At 42.8% G+C, this 2,452-nt stretch overlaps 1 protein-coding gene across 1 annotated transcript; it reads right to left on the reverse strand.

Annotated features, from left to right (window-relative positions):
• Positions 1–140: 140 nt before the first annotated feature.
• LOC130995194 (protein CUP-SHAPED COTYLEDON 3) lies at positions 141–2,115 on the reverse strand. Its single transcript, XM_057920353.1, has 3 exons — positions 1,681–2,115; positions 1,322–1,596; positions 141–1,021 (listed from the first exon to the last, which is right to left on the reverse strand). The coding sequence occupies exons 1-3, from the start codon at positions 1,874–1,876 to the stop codon at positions 464–466; spliced, it is 1,029 nt and encodes a 342-aa protein (XP_057776336.1). The 5' UTR covers positions 1,877–2,115; the 3' UTR covers positions 141–463.
• Between the last annotated feature and the right edge of the window lie 337 nt (positions 2,116–2,452).

The raw sequence follows: 2,452 nt of genomic DNA on the forward strand, positions 1-2,452 counted from the left end.
TAAATCACATCCTGCCATCACATCACCCCCCTACCCCCCCAACACCCCCAATCAAATCCAACCCCATCAAAACACTTCTGCAATAAAATCTACTTTTTTGGTGCCAGAAATCAAAGATTTTGGTTATATACCAGCAGTAGTAGTTGTAAATTGCGATCTTTATCTTGGCATAAATAAATAAATACACGGTACTAAAACAGCAAAATATAGTGCTAGTCATTCCTTAGTACCCCATCATTAATGCTACTGCTACATGCTTACATTCATGAAACAGATACAGATGCACATATCCAGAATCTCTAGATTCTGTAGATAACATATTTTATAGTATTCCACAATTAGATTTATACTGAACAATAGTAAGAAGAAGATATTTTAAATATTTAATACTGGCAAGAATAATCTCCAGTGACTTTGATGGGAGGTGGGATTTGAATCTCTCTCCCTCTCTCTCTCTCTATCTCTACCACCATCTAAAAGCCGGCTCAGTTGACATCACATGATCAATAGCAGCAGCATCCATGGCAGCTGTAACGATGTGATCACCCACTGTTACTGATGGGATTGCCAAATTTCCCCCAAAAACAAATGGATTTTCATATTTGCCAACTCCATCACCACCACACACATACTGCAAATGGCTCCCGAAATCAGACTCTTTCTTGCATTGTTTCGCAATGGCGTTGCTCAGCTCTTTCAAGCTCAAATCTTGGGACATCAACGGCTTCAGGAAGAAGGAGCTGCTGCTGTCCTTGGCTTGGATCGGGTTGATGCCGACGGGTAGGAAATCGGGTCGGGACACGAGCGGGTTGATTAGGGCCTTGAGCTCCGATTGATCTTGATGACATGAAGTGTGATAGAGAAGAGGGTTTGGGAGATCTTGATGTGGGTCAAGCAATGCAGGCAATGAATTTGTGATTGGGTTGTAAAATGATGAGCCTCTCAGTAGGTAGCTTTGCCCTGGCATCAAACTCTTCTTCTCACCCATCTTGTGGAAAATTCTGCATATCACCCACTCTTCCTGAACACATGCAATCACATGGAGTATTATTAATCATTCTTCACCCTTTTCCCTTTTTCTCTCGCCAATTTCTCTAGGAAATAAATTAAAGTGATTGAAAACTATTTTCCCAAAACTTTCAATCAAGATTTCACTCACAATGACAACCACAGAAGAAAAAAAAAAGTCAACCCTAGAAAATAAAAGGACAAGACATTGTGTTTTTTATATATGAAGTGTAAAAAAAAAAATAAAAAAAAAATCCATTCCATAAAATTAAATTCCGTAAATTTAATGCAGTTAGAATTGTAGGACGCTGACCTTGCCGGTGTGGCGGCAGGAGAAGTCGCCGTCGAGGCGGTACTCGTGCATAACCCACTTGGTCTTCTCCCCCCGGGGGGCCCTCCCCTTGTAGAAAACTAGGGTTTTCTTCATCCCAAGAAGGCCCCCATTCGCAGCGCTGACCACCTCCCTATCCTTCCCCGTCGCCTTCCAATATCCGGCGCCGGTCGCCCGGTTCGTCCGCAGCCCCGTCGGGTATTTCCGGTCCCTCAAGCTGAAGAAATACCACTCCCTCTCCCCCATCTTCGCGGCATCTGCATGAATCAGGGTTTAGGGTTTGTCGCATAATAATTAGGGCCGATTGATCACAAATCACAATAACAAATAGGGATTAATACCCGGAAGCTCCCAGGGCTCGCAGCGATTGAGGTCGACTTCGGCGATGTCGACGCCGCAGAAGGCGCCATTGAAGACCTTGGAAGCTAAGTAGAAGGTGATGAGCTCTTCATCGGTGGGGTGGAATCTGAAGCCAGGAGGCAGGCCTTGCTGATCGTCTCTCTGGAGCTCACACAGAATCTCTTCCATTCCCAACATGAGAAATTGGATTTGAATTTGATAGTTGCGGTTGCGGTCGTGTTGGTTATTTATATAATTGGGAGTGTGGGGGAATTGAAGCACTGAATCCGAAGGGAAATGGAATAGATTTGGGAGGGGTCGTCATAAAGGCTAATCTGCAGAGGGCCTGTAAAAGCCACCTGAGATGGGTTCCAAAACAGGCAAAATAATATTCAAGAGAGAGAGAGAGAGAGAGGGGTTGGAGGGAAGGAGTAAATGCAAATGGGAGTTGGCTGCAGAGATTTATGCGTGCGTTTGTTGGCATGCTTTGCAAAGAGTCAGACTGCACCCCTATTGCACAAATTTAATACCCAATTATTCTACTTATTATTTATCTCATCACATCTAATATATACTTCTTCCGTCTCATTTCAATCGACACTTTTGAGTTGTACACGGAAATTAAGAATAAAGGTTTGAAAAATGTCCAATTTCAATTGGCACTTTTGAGTTGTACACAAAAATTAAGAATAAAGGGTTAAGATTGTAAAGTAGGTATGGTCTATTTTTTTTTATGCAAGTAAAGAAAGTAGGGACCACATACTATTTTAGGAA

Source organism: Salvia miltiorrhiza, chromosome 1, assembly GCF_028751815.1.
Source record: "Salvia miltiorrhiza cultivar Shanhuang (shh) chromosome 1, IMPLAD_Smil_shh, whole genome shotgun sequence".
Classification (NCBI taxonomy): domain Eukaryota; kingdom Viridiplantae; phylum Streptophyta; class Magnoliopsida; order Lamiales; family Lamiaceae; genus Salvia; species Salvia miltiorrhiza.